Source organism: Solea solea, chromosome 18 (genome assembly GCF_958295425.1).
Source record: "Solea solea chromosome 18, fSolSol10.1, whole genome shotgun sequence".
In the NCBI taxonomy this organism is placed as follows: domain Eukaryota; kingdom Metazoa; phylum Chordata; class Actinopteri; order Pleuronectiformes; family Soleidae; genus Solea; species Solea solea.
Genome location: NC_081151.1, coordinates 16,237,287 through 16,256,842, shown reverse-complemented (window position 1 = coordinate 16,256,842; position 19,556 = coordinate 16,237,287). Strand labels below are relative to the sequence as shown.

Genomic DNA, 19,556 nt, shown 5'->3' with positions numbered 1-19,556 from the left:
GTTAGATCATCTCTATTTACTGCAGCTGTGCTGTTACCCTGCTGTCCCTTCATCACTGTAGTTGTAAAGCGATCCCATCCACAGGTGCTCAATCACCCGGGCTTATATCTTCAATACCTTTAACATGATTTTCATGGTTTTTATCTGTTGTTTTCTTCAGTTACCAGGAAATAAAGGTAAGACAAAAACGACAACACTGCAGAGTAACACAATGTAAACTTAACAGTTTACAATCCTGCATTCATGTTATGTTCTTTTTCCCCCACAGGTGCTTCTGATACCAACCGTGTCGTCCAGATACCTCCTTTCATCACAAAGAGAAGCGGGGAATCTGTCGACAAAGAGATCAGCTGTTCGCACAGTATAAGCAGCTACAATGTAATCCTGTGGTACAAACAGGACGCTTCTGTCCCTGACCTCAAGTTCTGCCTGTTGGTTTCCTGCTATTCGTCTGCCTGCCGCTGAGTGGCACTCAGCCTTTAAATGCTCACGAGTTCCAGACTTCTGACCTTCTCTGTGGCCCTCTGCTAACCTGCTTGCCTGGCACCTGGAAGACCCGGGTTCGAATCCTGCTACCTTTCCTTTACCTTTCCTGCTATACTTTATATACTTTGGTGTCAAATAAAGACTGTTAAAGTAAACCTGCTTGTTTGTGCTGCAACACCCGTAACAGTACAATCTGGCCAAACTATGGACCCAGCACACAATCACTCACCACTGAGTCGCCTCGAGAGAATTGAGGACGTCATGCAGCAACACGAGGCCATGATGACTGCTGCTGAAGCCAGACCGGCTGCTGAGACTCAGGGACAAACATTAGCAGCTTTAGCTGCACAGATGCGACAGCTAGCAGCTCAACTAACCCAGCTCCCCTCATCTGCTGGGTTTGCCTCACCTTCTGCACCTTTACCACCTTTATGCTCTATCTCCAACCCCGGAGCGTTATGACGGAGATCGAGAGACTTCTCTTCTGTTTGCCCTGCAGCCCGGCACCTTCGCCACAGAACCGGCAAAGGTAGCGTTTGTCATCAACCACCTGACGGGCAGAGCTCGACTATGGGGAACAGCTGAGTGGGAGAGGCGGTCTCCAGCCTGTGCTTCTTTTGACCTGTTTGCTGCTGAGCTTCGGAAGGTTTTTGGATTTGTGAATTCTGGTTCTGAATCAGCAAGGGGACTGATGGGACTGAAACAAGGCGAACGAACAGTGGCTGACTATTCCATTGACTTCCGCACCAGAGCCAGCCAAAGTGGTTGGAACAGTGCAGCTCTCTGTGATGCCTTTCTCCATGGGTTGGCTGATTACATCAAAGATGAACTGGTTTCACATGACACCTCCCTCACCTTGGACAGGGTGATTGACTTAGCTGTCCGCATCGATCTTCATGTCCAGACTCGTCGACGAGAGAAGCGTCAGGGGGGCAGCGGGACACTAGATCCCCGGCTGTCCAGCAAGAGCCAGAGCTCATCAGTAGTCGGGGAGATCCTGGTGAGCTCAACTACCCTGTCACCTCCCCAAAGCCAGCGATCCCTGCTCCAAGGCCGCCTTCTCCTTCCAGATGGCCCCCACACCTTGGCTATCTTCATTGACTCTGGGGCTGATGCCAGCATCATTGACGAGGAGGTGGTCCTTCAGCTGGGCCTTGAGCAGGTTCCTTTGCCTCATCCGGTTCTTGCTAGAGCCTTAGATGGATCACGCATCAGACCTCTCCTGTTCACCTGCTGCTTTCTGGTAATCATCATGAAACAGTCCGGTTTCACATCCTGAGCTCTTCCTGCCTGCCACTTATCCTGGGATATCCATGGCTTCGTCTTCACAATCCTCACATCGACTGGGCAACTGGGGCCATCCGGGAGTGGAGTTCCTCCTGTCATCAGAGGTGCCTGCAGCAAGCCTCAGCTCCGCTTCATCACTCCGGGTCTAGCTCAAATTCTTCACCTGACCTCAATGGGGTGCCACCCGAGTACCACGACTTCCGCCAGGTCTTCAGTAAAGCCAGAGCCACCTCTCTGCCTCCACACCGCCCCTATGACTGCGCCATTGATCTCCTGCCTGGTTCATCACCTCCCAAGGGTCGCCTGTACTCCCTGTCTGAACCTGAAAAAGGGGCCATGGAGACGTACATAAATGACTCCCTGGCCGCAGGCATCATTCGTCCCTCTTCGTCCCCTGCTGGAGCAGGGTTTTTCTTTGTTGAGAAGAAGGACAAGACATTGAGACCCTGCATAGATTACAGAGGACTGAATATGATCACGGTAAAGAATTGTTACCCACTGCCACTCATCTCCACTGCCTTTGAACTGCTCCAGGGGGCCACCATTTTCTCCAAACTTGACCTACGCAATGCCTACCACCTCGTCCGCATCAGAGAAGGAGACGAATGGAAGACGGCATTCAACACCCCTACCGGACACCACGAGTACCTCGTAATGCCGTTTGGCCTCACCAATGCCCCTGCCGTCTTCCAGGCTCTGATTAATGATGTACTCCGGGACATGATCAACCAGTTTGTCTTTGTTTACCTTGATGATATACTCATCTTCTCCCGGTCCAAAGAGCAACACATTCATCATGTCCAGTCCGTCCTCTTCGAGAACTCCCTGTACGTTAAAGCAGAAAAGTGTGAGTTCCATGTCCCTTCAGCATCTTTTCTGGGGTACATTGTGGCACAAGGCAGCATCCAAATGGACCCAGCCAAGGTCTCAGCTGTTACCTCCTGGCCTGTTCCGGAGAACCGCAAGCAGCTTCAGCGCTTCCTGGGGTTCGCCAACTTCTACCGTTGCTTCATCCGCAACTACAGCTCAGTAGCAGCCCCTCTTACCGCTCTGACCTCCCCCAAAGTGCCCTTCCAGTGGTCTTCTGCAGCTGCAGCGGCCTTCCAGTTCCTCAAGGATCGGTTCACCTCATCGCCCATCCTCCTGATGCCTGACTCTGAACGCCAGTTTGTGGTCGAGGTGGATGCCTCCGATGTTGGGGTGGGGGCCGTCTTGTCTCAACGCTCATGCACTGACCAAAAGCTCCATCCCTGTCCCTTCTTCTCCCGACGTCTGTCCTCTGCAGAAACAAACTACGACATTGGTAACAGGGAGCTTTTGGCAGTAAAGATGGCCTTAGAAGAGTGGCGCCATTGGTTGGAGGACACGAAGGAACCTTTTCTTGGACAGATCACAAGAATTTGGAGTACATACGCTCTGCAAAAAGACTGAACTCTCGCCAGGCCCGCTGGTCCCTGATCTTTGCCCGGTTCAACTTCACCCTCTCTTACCGTCCTGGTTCCCGCAATGTCAAGCCTGACGCCCTGTCCTGACAGTTCCAGAGGACAGAGAATTCTGTTGATAGGGCTGGGACCATCCTCCCTACATCCTGCCTTGTAGCCACGTTGACCTGGGACATTGAGGAGAAGGTGAGGGCAGCCACAGAAGGACAGCCGGGCCCCAGCTCCTGCCCATCCAACTGCCTTTTTGTCCCACCAGCACTGAGGTCAGAGGTGTTACAATGGGCCCACTCCTCCAAGCTCTCCTGCCACCCTGGTGTTCAACGGACACGGCATGCCCTCCTCCAACGTTTCTGGTGGCCCACCTTGCAGGAGGACATCCAGGAATTCGTCAAGGCCTGTCCAACCTGCAGCCAACATAAGACCTCCCGTCGGCCTCCTGCTGGGCTGCTACGACCTCTTCCTGTTCCTCACCGCCCATGGTCTCACATATCTGTGGACTTTGTCACCGGTCTTCCCACCTCTGATGGTCACACTGTCATCCTGACCATTGTGGACCGCGTCAGCAAGATGGTCCACTTTGTGCCTCTGCCCAAGCTTCCCACTGCTAAAGAGACTGCCCAAGTGGTTCTGCTCCATGTTTTCCGTCTGCACGGACTCCCTGTCGATGTGGTGTCAGACCGTGGTCCCCAGTTTTCTTCCGTTTTTTGGAGGGAGCTCTGCAGTCTACTTGGTGCTACTGCCAGTCTGTCCTCTGGATTCCATCCCCAGACCAATGGACAGACTGAGCGTATGAATCAAGAACTGGAAACAGCCCTGCGGTGCGTGGCCTCCCAGAACCCCTCTTCCTGGGCGTCACAACTATTGTGGGTTGAATATGCTCACAACTCCCTTGTCTGCTCTTCTACTGGCCTCTCTCCGTTCCAGTGTGCTTACGGCTATCAACCACCACTGTTTCCAGCCCAAGAGAAGGAGCTCTCTTGTCCATCATTCCAAGCCTTCATCCGTCGCTGCCGCAGAACATGGCTCCAAGCTCGCTCCACCCTCCTCCGTTCTGTAGGTCGTTATGCTGCCAATGCCAACCGCCGCCGTACTGCTACACCTATCTACCAAGCGGGTCAGCAAGTGTGGCTCTCCACCCAAGACTTATCTCTCCGGGTGGAATCCAGAAAGATGGCACCTAAGTTCATTGGGCCTTTCACCATCCAGAGGGTCATCAACCCAGTGACAGTCCAGTTGAAACTCCCACGTTCCATGAAAGTGCACCCTACCTTCCATGTCTCCAAGGTTAAGCCAGTCCACAACAGCCCCATGGTCCCCGCGGCACCACCACCTCTCCCTCCACGAATGGTCGACGGCGGTCCAGTGTATGCAGTGCGCCGCTTAATCCGTTCTCGGTGGCGGGGTAGGGGTCTCCAGTACCTTGTGGACTGGGAGGTTACGGTCCTGAGGAGAGATCTTGGGTTCCTGCTCGCCACATCTTGGACCCCAACCTCGTGATCAACTTTCATCGGCAACATCCCGACCAGCCAGCCAATGAGTCAGCTCGTCGGAGAACCCGCACCTGGCCCCCACCTGTCCAGGATGTGTAGGACCGTTCTGCGGGCGAGATGTCAGGGGTCAGGCAGTTTTTCCTTTGTTTTTTTTTTTGTTTTTTTACATAAAAACCTTTTACAGCCTTTTTATTTCATTTTATGGTAGGCAAAGATGCACCTTACACACCAATACTCACAGTATTTCAAAGTACTTTCTTTTTCTCTCTTCTTCTAATCTTTTTGATATCTAAAAATACACACATAAAGAATTGGTAGCAATTATAATTTTAGAGGAACTGTTATTGTGAAAATACCCAAAACATATTTTTAAATGGCATTTCCGTCAATAATTATTTTAATTTGATCTTCAAAAGAGTGTGTGATACACACGTAATTAATATTTTTTATGTGATTATGCATGGTTTGGACACAGAAAATATGTATTATTATTATTAGTATTATTATCATTATTAACAATAATGATAATAATAATAATAATAATAACAATAATAATAATAATAAAAAGGAGTAACAGTATACATGTTGTTGTTATTGTAACTTCTTGAAAATTAGCAAAGACTTATCTGCCAAAAGTATGTGGATGATCATATACAGATTTTAAAAGAAATAGTTGATTGTGTTGATAAGATATAGGTCTCAGAAACATGATACAAATGGTTTTATAGGGTTAAATGTGAATATTCTCTTCTTCGCTCCTCTATTCTAAAGAAATTTTTCCATTTTTAATTAACTATTCTTGCCTTTGTATTTGTGTATTGCCTGTTTTGTCTTTTACTTTTGAGTGTGTTTTTTGTGAATTATTTGCTCCATATAACAAAGAACTAATTGAAACGGAATAATCTGTTTGTGGACAAAACAAGACATTGGAGAAGGTCGTCATGTTGAGCTTTGGGGAACACCAAACAAACAACTGATTCATCAAAAAGAAAATTGTTTGATGTAAAATCTTTGTTAGCTGCAGGATTACGTGTTGTCCAGAAGGGGGATCCTGAATACCACAACTGTCGCACACACACACACCACACATTATAAGACACTCGCACATTCCAGTCTGTTCACTCTGTAACTACACTGACAGTTATGACTCTGAACATGGACTTTATCAAACGTGGTGTTAGCAGCTTGTTCCTGTTTCTGCTCTGGGTAAAAGGTAACGTAAAATAAATAAATAAATAAATAACATCAGAAAACTGCATTTCAGATTAAAATATTGTTATATAATGTATTTTTTTTTTAATAAATAACTCTTTATATACACAGGTCTGGCTGATGGCAGTGATGTCACACAGACTGCCATAGTGTGGGAGAAAAAGGGAGACAATGCAACAATGCACTGCAACCACACCAAAGGTGGAACATATTTCCAGATGTACTGGTATAGACAGCTGCCGGGAGAAGACATGAAAGAAGTTGCGTTAACAATAGCAGGCAGTGAAGATCACGATTTTGGAAATTTCAGTGCGAAAAAGTTCGCAGCCACCAAACCCGACGCTCACAGTGGAACATTCACGGTGAAGAATGTGGAGCCCAGTGACAAAGGCTGGTATTTCTGTGCCGTGGCTCAGCCCCACAGTGACACCGTCAACTGACAAGGCTGATCAAAAACCTCTGTGCTGGGTGTTTCTCTTCATGTTCTTCTATTAATGACATGGAAATGCTTTTACTGAACCTGCATTATGACGCAAGTAAGTTAAGTCAATGTTAATGTATAGATTTCTTATCGAGACAGTTACAGTCATTTCATTAGATTTGAGGAAGAGTTCTGAAAGATATACTGTTTAATCAAAGCGTTTAGACCAACAATTATTACATTATTAGTAATTTAGCAAACTAATCCATAATCAATCAGTTTGAGTTTTATTTATTGATTCATCTATTTTTAGTAAAGTAAGTATTTGAGGGTTTCTTCATTTTGGGGAGGAAAATGAGCACCATTTTCAGACTTTTTTGGATTGAACATACAACACACATGAAGACACACGGACATTAAGAAACTACAAATATAAATAAAATGCTTCTTTAGTTAATAATATAAAATAATAATAAAATAACTTATTAATTCATAATGAAAACTAGAAAAAGCACCCTCAGAATGGGCCAAAACCAGTGTCAGTACAACTATCCCTATCCCTCAAGTCAACAATTGTACTGAATTGGGATTATTGACTGAATCACCAGCAAAATCCAATCACTTCTTGCTTGAAAAATAACCTTCATCTCCCAAAAATCATTCAAATACTTTCTTTACTTTACTTTTTTGAAGTTACAGTTAACAAACAGAGAGAGAAAAAGACAAAAGCACCAGAACTATAACTTAATCCTAAATTTGAAACTGAATTTAAACCACCTGCAGTATTTCTCACACCAGCAGGGGGAGACAAACCTCTAAAAAAAATAAAATGAGCCCCATTGACTGCAGTATCAAGAGAACACAAGCCCCTCCCTCCCTGACCAAGAGTAAAACTCTCTCACCCACAGGTGCTGAACTGACAAGATCTGTGAAAGAAGCTGAAAACAACGTCTCATATCTTCAATACTTTAACATGATCTTTGTGGTTTTAATCTGTTGCTTTCTTCATTTACCAGGAAATAAGGGTAAGAAAGAAAACAACAACACGTGCAAACTTAAAAGCGTCCGATCATGCCTTTAAGATCTGTTCTTTAATTCCACAGGTGGTGCTCACACCAGACAAGCAAAGACAACGGGAGAATCTATTGACAAAGAGATCAACTGTACACACTCTATAACCCAGCACAATACCATTGTCTGGTACGAAGAGGAAAAACACAATTTAAAGCGTCTGCGATTTAGTAACAGAAGGAAAAATCAGCTTCAGTGGAAATGGTCGTTCACACTCAAGCCGTACCATTAACGATCTTGCACTGAATGACAGTGTGTGTGTGTTTGTGTGCAGTCAGCGCACTCTGTTCCCTCAAGTCAACACAAAACACCTCAAGTTTACACCACAAGCATCTGCACTCTGCCTCTATCTAAACCAAAGACCTTACAAATGCTCACATTTGTGAAACTGTCACATTTGAACCAAGTTTATTTTTATTTTTTAGAGTAGAAGAGTATGTCAAATAACTGATTCATTTTACTGACTCCCTAAAGCTCCATGAAAATCAGGTGAGTAAAGGATAAATTGGAGGCTATGATATGAATTACCAACCATCTTTATAACCAGTTAATGGTCCAGTGTGTACAATCTAGGTGAAATCATTTCTATTTGTCAGATCATGAAGACAAAATTGTACTTAATTTTCTTTGTGTGTACAAAGTTTTTAGTTTTTTTTTAACAGGCAGCCATTTTGGACCACTATGTTTTTGCAATACCTCCCACAAAATAGGGCTAAGCAATATATGGATATTATATCTGTATCGTATACTGACATTACAGTATCTTTGGCAACTTTTCCTGGTTTTAAAGGCTGTTGCATAATAATAATAACCATATTTATTACACTGAATACGTTTACACTAAATATTATACACAATTGATCAAATAATACATGGAATCAACAACATTATATTTCAAAAAGTCACTTCATAACACTTTTAGGTCTACATATTTACAGGCAACTTCATTGTTTCTAACAAACGTATATATATCCTTCATTTAACATTAAAAAAGCCAAAGAAATGAACCAGGTATTTTAGGGTGTATTTACAGTGTACGGTCGCTCTCCTTTGAGAAGCACAAACATCGCAAAAGAAAACTTTTCATGAGCCCAGAGAAACGACCTGTGTGCAGCGTCATAGCTCGATAATTCTCCTTGAGATAAAGCCTCACAACAAAGGACAGCACTGAGCTGAAATGACTGAAATGACCGACAAATAGGACGCCCCGTGAAATATTGGAGTCCGAGCCATGAAATCATCCGTTTGAGATTAACCTAGAGGCCGAGGAAAATCCATGTTAATCTCTGGCTTGATTTCACGAAAATCATTCCTCTCCACAAATGTGCCACATGAATAGATTTGACCTTTATTCCCTGATCATGAAGTTTCTGATCTGCTGTTTTAAGAATGTGTTCAAATAAGGGTTGCAAAACAACTGAATCCTACTTAAGTAATAATACAATTTATTGAATGTACTACTATTATTATTATTGTTGTTATTATTATTATTATTATTGTTATTATTATTATTATTATTGTTATTATTATCATAACAACAATACTAGTCCGTGTAAAACCAAAAAAAGCATTTTTTTTTTATGGATTTTCTCACATTGACAGATTGTTTTATAATGAAATTTATAATTCCTACTTTAAATTTCAAAATAAATAAGTCCATCATAGGAAAACATCTGGCCTTTTCACTCAGTCTATGTAGGTGACGTATTAAATGTCAGTGTCACATGATCACCTCACATAATGCAGTGACACGCCCACCTGCAACACCTTATATCTCTATAGAGTAACTGTATGAGAGTGAGGTTCAGTCAGAATATGGATAAAATCATCACCGCGCTGTCTCTCTCTTTACTGTGGACCGCAGGTAATGATCAGTTAAGTCATTAAAGGAAACACCAGATAATATTATAAAGATTTTTTTAACTCTTACTCTTGTGAACGCAGGTTTCTATGCAGGGACTGATGTGACACAAACCCCCATACTGTGGAAAAACAAGGGCGACAACAATGCTACAATACACTGCAGCCACACCAAGGGGGAATTATATTACCAGATGTACTGGTTCAGACAACTGCTGGGAGAAACCATGGAGCTAATTGTTTTGACAACACCAGCCGATAAAGATTTCGACTTTGGAGATTTCAGCAAAGAAAAGTTTTCGGCCAAGAAACCTGACGCTCGTAGCGGCACATTCACAGTGAAGAACCTGGAGTCAGGAGATAAAGGCTTGTATTTCTGTGCTGTGAGTGAACACAGTGACACAGACGTCTGTGGAAGCTGAACAAAAACACTCACCAAATCTCGTTTTTATTATGGACTGTAGGGGGACCTCAAGCACCACACATTCTCACCATTCCTTCTTTGACATGTTGCATTAATAAGTATAACCATATTTATTACACTGAATACGTTTACACTACATATTATACACAATTGATCAAATTATACATGGAATCAACAACATTATATTTCAAAAAGTCACTTCATAACACTTTAAGGTCTACATATTTGTGTTCAAATATTTACAGGCAACTTCATTGTTTCTCACTAACGTATATATATATATATATATATCCTTCATTTAACATTAAAAAAGCCAAAGAATCTATTCTGAACGTAGATTATAAACTGTTCACATCCATTATCACTAAAAGACTGGAACGTTTTTTGCCTGACCTGATACACGAGGACCAGACAGGTTTTGTAAAGGGACGGCAAACTAGAGATGTAACGATATGAAAATTTCATATCACGGTTATTGTGACCAAAATTATCACGGTTATCAATATTATCACGGTATCATTAGATGTGTTCAAAATGTTCCAAAAGTACTGAACACAAACACTGAAATCTTTTAACCAAGTTTTATTTTAAAAAAGATATTTTATATTATATGATGATTATTATTATTATTATTATTATTATTATTATTATTATTATTAATAATAATTATCATCTGACTGACACGCGCACACACACACACACACACGCAGGTCCTCACTCTGTGTCGGATAATAATTAAGTAGCAGCGGTCGTACACAGCATAAAAATAAAATAAAAAAAACCAGAAACAAACACATTTTGCTCTGCTACGGTACGTGACGTCTGCACACTACTCGCTTTCGCTGATAGCGCCCAATAACATGTGTTTTTACAGGAGTAACATTAGGTAACACTTAACTTAGGTTTCCTTTATTGAGAAAATAGGAACCTTTTACAGACAAACCATGACGTTTCCCACTATTCCGAAATCCCGTTTTTGTTGACTTACTCGCTGAAAAGTTGTGTGTGGTGGTCACGGAGATGGCTCATCATATTGGAAGTGGCTTCGCGGAGATTTTTTTTTTTGCATTTTCTGCACAAGGATTGATTGTCTTCAATTATTTTACCCTCAACATCCTTTAAAAATACAAAATATGCCCAGACTTCTGATCTTGTTTTTTTTTACGGGGGGGGAATCTCTGGAGCGCAGGTGGCTTCAGCCGTCTTGTCGCTGGACAGACAGTGGAAACTGCGCATGCGCGCCCGCTTCTGAGCGAGTGCCGTTCAGGTGCTGCTGCTTCTCCAGGCATGAGCAGTATCACTGTGAGTTTTTCGGTAATCAGTTGCGGTAATCAATCACGGTTTTAACGATAATTAAAATTTGAAACGGTAGTACTAACCGTCGGGAATTTTACCGCGGTTTATCGTCATACCGGTAATCAGTACATCCCTACGGCAAACACAGGACAACATTAGACGCACACTTCATATTATAGAACATGTGAATAAACACCATACAAGCGCTGCACTGATCAGCTTAGATGCTGAAAAAGCGTTTGATAGGGTCAGCTGGGCTTTTTTGTATAAAGTATTGGAAAGGATGGGATTCAATAATAAATTCATAAATTGCATAAAGGCATTGTATACTGACCCATCAGCCAGAGTTAAAATTAACGGGCATCTGACAGGCACTTTTAAACTGTACAGAGGGACACGACAAGGTTGTTGTGCTATTCCTGCCCTCTTCGCAATTTTCATAGAGCCACTTGCTCAACTAATCAGACAAGAAGATAAGTTGACAGGAATCACGATGGCAGGAGATGAACACAAAATAGGACTATTTGCTGACGATATAATTACCTTTCTTCAAGATCCAAACACAACGTTTACCATATTATTAAAGAGAATGGAAGAATATGGATTGATGTCAGGTTACAAATTGAATATGTCAAAAACTCAGATTTTATCCTTTAATTTCAAGCCAAATAAAGAAATCAGGAAGAGATATAATTTAAATTGGAATTCTAAGTCAATAAAATACATAGGAGTGATAATAACTCCGGAATATGACAGAATTTATGAGACAAATTACAGGCTAATCAACGATAAAATTCAAGAAGATGTAGCAAAGTGGTCATCGTTAGTGATGGATTTCAGCTCAAGAATTGAGGTGATCAAGATGAATCTTTTACCCAGGTTGTTGTACCTTTTTTTTTATCTCTCCCAGATAAAAGTACCAGATTCACAATTCTCAGCATGGGACAAGCTAATATCCAGGTTCATCTGGGCGGGTGCCAGGCCTAGGATACGATTCAAGACCCTTCAACTAGACAAAGTAAATGGAGGATTGGCATTGCCAAGTCTCAGAGATTATTACTATGCAGCACAGTTAAGATATGTCTTCGTGTTATCAAGCCAGATGGAAGGACATTGAGATGAACCTGGGTAGGCCCCCCCCCCACAGTCAGTATTAGGTGGAAAAGATCATATGGATCTTTAGGTTGATAACTCAATTATGAGAGGAACGTTCGAAATATGGCAAAAAATAAAAAATATAAGTTAACAGGTGACTGTAAACTGTTGATCTGGCCTTCTCACACCAGGTTCAGACCAGGTGTAATAGACAAAACCTTTAAAAAGTGGAGAGACAAAGGAATAACAGCTATATGTACACTCATAAATAAGCAACATTTTAAATCATTTGGTCAACTTAAAATTGAGTTTGGATTGGACAACAGAGATTTTTACAGATTTCTTCAATTAAGACACTTACATTATATGAGACAGAAATCAAGAAAGACCTCTCATTGGAAGGGAACGATGTGATTGAGGTGTTGACAGGTGCGTATAAGCTAACTCCATAAAAAATAGTCTCTAAACTGTACAGAGGTTTAATGAAACAACAAGGAAGGAATACATTGTATATAAAAGTGAAATGGGAAAAAGAGTTTAACATTGAGTTGTCTGAGAGTGATTGGCAGTCCATTTACAAGACCCAACACACATCCACAAGTTCTAAGAGATGGAGGGAGTTTGGTTGGAAGAACTTAACACGTTTTTTTTATTACACCACAAATTAAACATAAACAATTGGGTCAACAACAATTCTGTTGGAGACAATGTGGGCAATTGAATGACAATCACTCTCATATATTCTGGTCCTGTATGAAAATGCGATCATTTTGGGACAGGGTTCTGAGGATCGTGGGGGAAATTTTTGGATATAATATTCCTGATGACCCCAGGTATATGTACCTTGGACTGATACCAGATGGGGTAATAGCTAAAAACTATGTGTATCTGTTCAAGATTCTATCCCTTGCGGCTAAGAAAGCCATTACAAAAAGTTGGCTGAAAACTGAACCACCTGGACCAAGCCACTGGCTAGATATTGTTGAAGAAATTCGATCAATGGAGCAAATGACCTATAGACTACGGATGAAATCAGAGTTATGTACTGCAAGATGGACAAAATGGCATCTTTATGCAAGATAGTAGTGTCTTCCCCCTGTATTTGTGTTTTGTTCTTGTTTTATTGAATGAAAAATAAAGTTTAAAAAAAATATAAAAAAAAAAAAAAAAAAAAGCCAAAGAAATGAACCAGGTATTTTAGGGTGTATTTACAGTGTACGGTCGCTCTCTTTGAGAAGCACAAACATCGCAAAAGAAAACTTTTCATGAGCCCAGAGAAACGACCTGTGTGCAGCGTCATAGCTCGATAAGTCTCCTTGAGATAAAGCCTCACAACAAAGGACAGCACTGAGCTGAAATGACTGAAATGACCGAGCACCTCGACTGAAGCCACTTGCAGTATTTGTCACACCAGCAGGGGGCAACAAACCTCAGCAAATGCAGTTAGATCATCTCTATTGACTGCAGCTGTGCTGTTACCCTGCTGTCACTTCATCACTGTAGTTGTAAAGCGATCCCATCCACAGGTGCTCAATCACCCGGGCTTATATCTTCAATACCTTTAACATGATTTTCATGGTTTTTATCTGTTGTTTTCTTCAGTTACCAGGAAATAAAGGTAAGACAAAAACGACAACACTGCAGAGTAACACAATGTAAACTTAAGAGTTTACAATCCTGCATTCAAGTTATGTTCTTTTTCCCCCACAGGGGCTTCTGATACCAACCGTGTCGTCCAGATACCTCCTTTCATCACAAAGAGAAGCGGGGAATCTGTCGACAAAGAGATCAACTGTTCGCACAGTATAAGCAGCTACGATGCAATCCTGTGGTACAAACAGGACAAAGACAACTTAGAGTTTCTGGGATATATAAATTTTAACTTTCCTAACCCAGAGGTCGCTCTGAAAGGAAAAATCGACTTTAATGGAGATGGTCGTTCACACTCAAGCCTCACCATTAACAGTCTCTCAGTGAATGACAGTGGTGTTTATTTCTGTGCAGCCAGTCAGCACAGTGCCTCACTGTTTCCTACCGTCAATACAAAAACACCTGCACTCAGCCTTCATACAAACCAGAGACCTCATCTGACACGACACCATGTCATTAAGGAACGGAAATAAAGTTTGTGACGTTTGTGGTCAGGAAGTTTCTTCATGCCAAAATGATAAAATCTCAAATCCTGCAATTGCTGATCGTAAAAGACGCTTGAATTCACAAGTTAGTGTCTCCATTTTCTAAAAATCTCAGTCAATTATGAGTTTATAATCACAGAAGACAAAGAACACAGAGAACATTTGTGAAATTGTTTCAAAAAAACAAATAGGACACTCCGTGAAATATTGGAGTCCGAGCCCTGAAATCATCCGTTTGAGATTAACCTAGAGGCCGAGGAAAATCCATGTTAATCTCTGGCTTGATTTCATGAAAGTCATTCCTCTCCACAAATGTGCTACATGAATAGATTTGACCTTAATTCCCTGATCATGAAGTTTCTGATCCGCTGTTTTAAGAACGTGTTTAAATAAGGGTTGCAAAACAACTGAATCCTACTTAAGTAACAATGCAATTAATTGAATGTACTATTATTATTATTATTATCATTATTAACAACAATACTAGTCTGTGTAAAACCAAAAAAAACATATTTTTTATGGATTTTCTCACATTGATAGATTGTTTTATAATGAAATTTATCATTCCTACTTTAAATATCAAAATAAATAAGTCCATCATAGGAAAACATCTGGCCTCTTCACTCAGTCTATGTAGGTGACGTATTAAATGTCAGTGTCACATGATCACCTCACATAATGCAGTGACACGCCCACCTGCAGAACCTTATATCTCTATAGAGTAACTGTATGAGAGTGAGGTTCAGTCAGAATATGGATAAAATCATCATCGCGCCAGCTCTCTCTTTACTGTGGACTCCAGGTAATGAACAGTAAAGTCATTAAAGGAAACACCAGATAATATTATAAAGATTTTTTTAACTCTTACTCTTGTGAACGCAGGTTTTTTTTGCAGGGACTGATGTGACACAAACCCCAATACTGTGGAAAAACAAGGGCGACAACAATGCTACAATACACTGCAGCCACACCAAGGGGGAATTACTGTATAAATAAAATATAGCAAACCAAGATCCCTTTAAAAAACAATATATATGTGTATATATATATATATATATATATATATATATATATATACATATACATACATATATACACATACATCTTTATTTATCAAAATAAAGAACACTTGAGGCAGTTTTTCCTCTTTGTTTTTTTGCATAAAAACCTTTTACAGCCTTTTTATTTCATTTTATGGTAGGCAAAGATGCACCTTAAACACCAATACTCACAGTATTTCAGAGTACCTTCTTTTTCTCTCTTCTTCTAATCTTTTTGATATCTAAAAATACACCCATAAAAAATTGGTAGCGATTATAATTTTAGAGGAACTGTTATTGTGAAAATACCCAAAATGTATTTTTAAATGGCATTTCCGTCAATAATTATTTTAATTCGATCTTCAAAATAGTGTGTGATACACACGTAATAAATATTTGTTATGTGATTATGCATTGCTTGAACACAAGGAGTAAAAAAGGAGTAACAATATACACGTTATTCTTATTGTAAGTTCTTGAAAATTAGCAAAGACTGTTGTATCATATACAAACAGGAAGTTTTATTTTAAAGGAAATAATTGTTCGTGTTGATAAGATATAGGTCTCAGAAACATGATACAAATGGTTTTATAGGGTTAAATGTGAATATTTCTACTGTTCTTTGCTCCTCTGTAATAAAGAAAGCAGGAAAAAAACAAATCCATATCTTTGCTTTGCAGACAAAATCAGGCATACAAGGACATCGTCAACAGTTTTTGCCAATTTTGGACATTTTAAGGACCAAATAACTACTTGATTAAACAAGAAAATCAAGAGATTAATGAATATTGAAATGAATAGTTAGTTACAAAGCTGCTGCTTACATCCAGATGTATTGGTACTGCTAGTATAAAGTTATTATGTTCACAACAACAACCAAAGATCCTGCCTTGGGAGATTTCAGTAGAAGGAAACAAAAACATTCATGGTTTCTTCAGCGCATTTATTTGCACGTTTTCCATTTTTAATTAACTAATGAACTATTCTGGCCTTTGTATTTGTGTATTGCCTGTTTTGTCTTTTACTTTTCAGTGTGTTTTTTTTCTCAGATTTTCTGCATCTCAACTGTGAATGATTTGCTCTGTATAACAAAGAACTAATTGAAACGGAATAATCTGTTTGTGGACAAAACAAGACATTAGAGAAGGTCGTCATGTTGAGCTTTGGGGAACACCAAACAAACAACTGATTCATCAAAAAGAAAATGGATTGATGTAAAATCTTTGTTAGCTGCAGGATTACGTGTTGTCCAGTAGGGGGATCCTGAATACCACAACTGTCGCACACACACACACCACACATTATAAGACACTCGCACATTCCAGTCTGTTCACTCTGTAACCACACTGACAGTTATGACTCTGAACATGGACTTTATCAAACGTGGTGTTAGCAGCTTGTTCCTGTTTCTGCTCTGGGTAAAAGGTAACGTAAAATAAATAAATAAATAAATAACATCAGAAAACTGCATTTCAGATTAAAATATTGTTATATTATGTATTTCTTTTTTTTTAAATAACTCTTTATATACACAGGTCTGGCTGATGGCAGTGATGTCACACAGACTGCCATGGTGTGGGAGAAAGAGGGAGACAATGCAACAATGCACTGCAACCACACCAAAGGTGGAACATATTTCCAGATGTACTGGTACAGACAGCTGCCGGGAGAAGGCATGAAAGAAGTCGCGTTTACAAAAGTAGACATAAAAGATTTTGGAAATTTCAGTGCGAAAAAGTTCGCAGCCACCAAACCCGACGCTCACAGTGGAACATTCACGGTGAAGAATGTGGAGCCCGGTGACAAAGGCTGGTATTTCTGTGCCGTGGCTCAGCCCCACAGTGACACCGTCAACTGACAAGGCTGATCAAAAACCTCTGTGCTGGGTGTTTCTCTTCATGTTCTTCTATTAATGACATGGAAATGCTTTTACTGAACCTGCATTATGACGCAAGTAAGTTAAGTCAATGTTAATGTATAGATTTCTTATCGAGACAGTTACAGTCATTTCATTAGATTTGAGGAAGAGTTCTGAAAGATATACTGCTTAATCAAAGCATTTAGACCAACAATTATTACATTATTAGTAATTAAGCAAACTAATCCATAATCAATCAGTTTGAGTTTTATTTATTGATTCATCTATTTTTAGTAAAGTAAGTATTTGAGGGTTTCTTCATTTTGGGGTGACTTTTTTGGATTGAACATACAACACAAATGAAGACACACGGACATTAAGAAACTACAAATATAAATAAAATGCTTCTTTAGTTAATAATATAAAATAATAATAAAGTAACACTCATAAAAAAGCACTCTCAGAATGGGCCAAAACGACTATCCCTATCCCTCAAGTCAACAACTGTACTGAATTGGGATTATTGACTGAATCACCAGCAAAATCCAATCACTTCTTGCTTGAAAAATAACCTTCATCTCCCAAAAATCATTCAAATACGTTCTTTACTTTACTTTTTTAAAGTTACAGTTCACAAACAGAGAGAGAAAAAGACAAAAGCACCAGAACTATAACTTAATCCTACATTTTAAACTGAATTTAAACCACCTGCAGTATTTCTCACACCAGCAGGGGGAGACAAACCTCTAAAAAAAATAAAATGAGCCCCATTGACTGCAGTATCAAGAGAACACAAGCCCCTCCCTCCCTGACCAAGAGTAAAACTCTCTCATCCACAGGTGCTGAACTGACAAGATCTGTGAAAGAAGCTGAAAACAACGACTCATATCTTCAATACTTTAACATGATCTTTGTGGTTTTAATCTGTTGCTTTCTTCATTTACCAGGAAATAAGGGTAAGAACGAAAACAACAACACGTGCAAACTTAAGAGCGTCCGATCATGCCTTTAAGATCTGTTCTTTAATCCCACAGGTGGTGCTCACACCAGACAAGCAAAGACAACGGGAGAATCTATTGACAAAGAGATCAACTGTACACACTCTATAACCCAGCACAATACCATTGTCTGGTAGGAAGAGGAAAAACACAATTTAAAGCGTCTGTGATTTAGTAACACAAGGAAAAATCAGCTTCAGTGGAAATGGTCGTTCACACTCAAGCCGTACCATTAACGATCTTGCACTGAATGACAGTGTGTGTGTGTTTGTGTGCAGTCAGCGCACTCTGTTCCCTCAAGTCAACACAAAACACCTCAAGTTTACACCACAAGCATCTGCACTCTGCCTCTATCTAAACCAAAGACCTTACAAATGCTCACATTTGTGAAACTGTCACATTTGAACCAAGTTTATTTTTAATTTTTAGAGTAGAAGAGTATGTCAAATAACTGATTCATTTTACTGACTCCCTAAAGCTCCATGAAAATCAGGTGAGTAAAGGATAAATTGTAGGCTATGATATGAATTACCAACCATCTTTATAACCAGATAATGGTCCAGTGTGTACAATCTAGGGGAAATCTTTTCTATTTGTCTGATCATGAAGACAAAATTGTACTTAATTTTCTTTGTGTGTACAAAGTTTTTTTTTTTTTTTTTTAACAGGCAGCCATTTTGGACCACTATGTTTTTGCAATACCTCCCACAAAATAGTGCTAAGCAATATATGGATATTATATCTGTATCGTATACTGACATTACAGTATCTGTGGCAACTTTTCCTGGTTTTAAAGGCTGTTACATTAATAATAATAACCATATTTATTACACTGAATACGTTTACACTAAATATTATACACAATTGATCAAATAATACATGGAATCAACAACATTATATTTCATAAAGTCACTTCATAACACTTTTAGGTCTACATATTTGTTTTCAAATATTTACAGGCAACGTCATTGTTTCTAACAAACGTATATATATCCTTCATTTAACATTAAAAAAGCCAAAGAAATGAACCAGGTATTTTAGGGTGTATTTACAGTGTACGGTCGCTCTCCTTTGAGAAGCACAAACATCGCAAAAGAAAACTTTTCATGAGCCCAGAGAAACCACCTGTGTGCAGCGTCATAGCTCGATAATTCTCCTTGAGATAAAGCCTCACAACAAAGGACAGCACTGAGCTGAAATGACTGAAATGACCGAGCACCTCGACTGACGCCACTTGCAGTATTTGTCACACCAGCAGGGGGCAACAAACCTCAGCAAATGCAGTTAGATCATCTCTATTGACTGCAGCTGTGCTGTTACCCTGCTGTCACTTCATCACTGTAGTTGTAAAGCGATCCCATCCACAGGTGCTCAATCACCCGGGCTTATATCTTCAATACCTTTAACATGATTTTCATGGTTTTTATCTGTTGTTTTCTTC

At 40.2% G+C, this 19,556-nt stretch overlaps 2 gene segments (V, D, J or C); both read left to right on the top strand.

Moving 5' to 3' along the window:
* Nucleotides 1–5,845: 5,845 nt before the first annotated feature.
* LOC131444904 (T cell receptor beta variable 18-like) lies at nt 5,846–6,357 on the top strand. The segment is given in 2 exon segments: nt 5,846–5,918; nt 6,029–6,357. Coding segments are annotated over 2 exon segments (399 nt in total).
* Nucleotides 6,358–16,605: 10,248 nt separating this feature from the next.
* LOC131444902 (T cell receptor alpha variable 5-like) lies at nt 16,606–17,117 on the top strand. The segment is given in 2 exon segments: nt 16,606–16,684; nt 16,795–17,117. Coding segments are annotated over 2 exon segments (393 nt in total).
* The last annotated feature ends 2,439 nt before the right edge of the window (nt 17,118–19,556 follow it).